General features: G+C 38.4%; 1 protein-coding gene across 1 annotated transcript; it reads right to left on the minus strand.

The window, feature by feature from the left end:
* Positions 1 to 1,246: 1,246 nt before the first annotated feature.
* On the minus strand, positions 1,247 to 2,217 carry LOC109131640. Its single transcript, XM_019242811.1, has 3 exons — positions 2,077 to 2,217; positions 1,776 to 1,982; positions 1,247 to 1,686 (listed from the first exon to the last, which is right to left on the minus strand). The coding sequence occupies exons 1-3, from the start codon at positions 2,215 to 2,217 to the stop codon at positions 1,270 to 1,272; spliced, it is 765 nt and encodes a 254-aa protein (XP_019098356.1). The 3' UTR covers positions 1,247 to 1,269.
* Positions 2,218 to 2,490: the final 273 nt, after the last annotated feature.

The following is a 2,490-nucleotide window of genomic DNA, read 5'->3' on the forward strand; positions in this document are numbered from 1 at the left end:
GTTGTCTAAACACTCCAAATTCATCCTGAATTCTTACAATTAGTGGAATGAATTGGAATGTCACACATTCTGATCCTAGAAACAGTAACAAAGGTGTTTACTGCTTAGAATCAATGTTTTATCGGTTTTAGCCTATTTTAGGACAAAATGGGTATAACTGGTGTCTAAACACTCCAAGTTCATCTTGACCTCTTATAATTAGTCAAATGCATTGGATTGTTATATATTTTGACCCTAGAAAGATAAACATAGCTTTTTACTGCTATGAATCAATTTTTTCTCTCGGTTTTAGCCTATTTTCAGTTTAAGCCTGTTTTGGAACAAAACGGGTTTAAGTGTTGTCAAAACACTCAAAATTCATCCCGAACTCTTACAATTAGTTAAATGGATTGGAATGTCACACATTATGACCCTAGAAACTGTAACAAAGCTGTTTACTGCTTAGAATCAACGTTTTCTCGGCTTTAGCCTGTTTCGGGACAAAACACTACAAGAAAACAGCCCATTCCTGACTACAGTAAGAGTCGTTAAGTAATCGCTAATTTGCTGTTTACGACTCAGTTACGGCTAAAACGTGTAGTCGTAAATCCTTAGTCGGTAAAAGAATTAGTTGTGAAAATAGTCGTTATTTCACGACTACTGTACGACAAAATTCCGTAGTCGTAAACATAGTCGTAACAGAGTCGTAAATAATTACGACTACGATACGACAGAGTTACGATTAACCAGCAGTTATATTGGCAGTTGTAAAGGAGTCGTAGTGTAGTCGTAACATTTGAAGACTCGCTTACGACGGATTTACGACTAATCATGATATACAGTAATTTTGCTTGTAGTCGTAACGTAGTCGTAACATGCTTATTGATTTACGACTATTTGGCTACTATTCTAAACAAATTAGTAATGTAATTTTAATTTGTTTAGCGACTAATTTTTTGTGGAAAACAAATTTATAAATGTTTTAAATTGAAATTGGTACCTGTTTCTCAAAATATTATGAAACCAATATTAAGGCAATAAAGTCATATTAGAACAAAAACAAGATTAAGGCAATAAAATCATATTAACCATGATTTATAATACAAACCAAAAGACCAAGTTTCTCACAAGACAAATATACAAACCAAAAGAGACAAATGCATACCAAGTATACATGTGTCTCAACAAAGAGACAAGTTCAACAAAAGAGAGAAGTTCAACAAAAGAGACAAGCTAATTAGTTAGGTCTATGAAATTGTAGGTGAGAAGTTAACCTACAAAGCATCACTGTTAAGGAACCGGATTTGAAGGTGGAGCTGTTGCAGGGAGTGTGGTTGAGAGTGGCTCTGTGGTTGCTTCAGCTGATTGAGTCTTCATAAACTCTATAAAGGCAGGGTCAGTTTTGCGCAGGTACTTCTCGACTAAGGACAAATGCTCTAACTTGTCCTTCTGCTCAGCCACAGCTTGGAAATGTAGTGCTTCACGGGCAGCAAGCTCTGCATCACGAGCAGCAACCTCTGCATCACGACGAGAATTATAAGCAGCCTGCTCTTCGATTTGACGTTGAGTTTCCCTCATTTGCTCTTGCAATGACTGAAACATTGCAGACTCTTGTTGTTGGTTTTCCTTGCCATTGAGAAGAGGTTGAAGAGTATGCTTAAGACTTCCAACTCCATACAGGTTTCCTCGTGAATCTTTCTGAGTAGACTACAAGAAAACAAAGAGAAAAACACTACATAAAGAGGCTGTAGAAATCGAAAGATAATTCAATGTGGGTTGTGAAAAGTGATATTTACCTGAATAAAGATGTTTGTGTAATCATCTGCTGTGAGCTCTGGAGGCTGTGAAGTATGTTCCCCAAGGTCGGACAACTTCTGCTGCAAGTTCTTCTCATAATTGAGAGAGATTTGCTCCGCCTTCCGGTCAACATAAGTACCATCTGGCTTGGTATGTGTCTTAATAAAAACCTCACCAAGACTAACCGGTCTTCCCAATTCCCTTTCCTGCAATGTTACAAAAGAATCAAGGGTTATGACATCATTTAAAGCTCCAAATGTAAAGAAAAACAAAATTTATGGGTATATAAAAGTTACTAACCATTTCGGTATGGATTTGTTGATAAGACTTTGGCCCTGATAAGTGGACGTGAGGACCAAGACCACCACGATCAGACATACGAGCTTTAGAGTAGGTGAGACTCCTTTGTTGTGCTTCTTCAGTCTCCCAATAATCAACCATTGTTTGCCAAATAGTATCTCTGATCCATTTTGGTCGCTCTCCACTAGTCTTGGCATTGCAAATCATGTCTTTCATCCGGCGTTGGCAGATGAGCTCGAAAAACTGTTGAACTGTCCCAGTAATTAAAGGATCCCATGTGTGTGTTTTCTACATAGCAAAGACGGTGGAGCGTCTTGTAGTGGAGGATCAGCTGGAGACCGTCGCGGATTGTTTTGGACATCCTCTCACGAAAGAGGCTGTTGAGTCTGACGTTGTTGGTTCACCGAGGTCTGG

This window comes from Camelina sativa, unplaced genomic scaffold (genome assembly GCF_000633955.1).
Source record: "Camelina sativa cultivar DH55 unplaced genomic scaffold, Cs unpScaffold01170, whole genome shotgun sequence".
In the NCBI taxonomy this organism is placed as follows: domain Eukaryota; kingdom Viridiplantae; phylum Streptophyta; class Magnoliopsida; order Brassicales; family Brassicaceae; genus Camelina; species Camelina sativa.

Bases quoted from the DNA above. Each gene is read 5' to 3' on its own strand.
- LOC109131640 (XM_019242811.1), bottom strand. From the start codon at position 2,217: ATGGTTGATTATTGGGAGACTGAAGAAGCACAACAAAGGAGTCTCACC. The intron at 1,983-2,076 runs GTTAGTAACTTT...GTAACATTGCAG, and splicing joins AACAAATCCATACCGAAATG to GAAAGGGAATTGGGAAGACC. The intron at 1,687-1,775 runs GTAAATATCACT...GTTTTCTTGTAG, and splicing joins ACACAAACATCTTTATTCAG to TCTACTCAGAAAGATTCACG.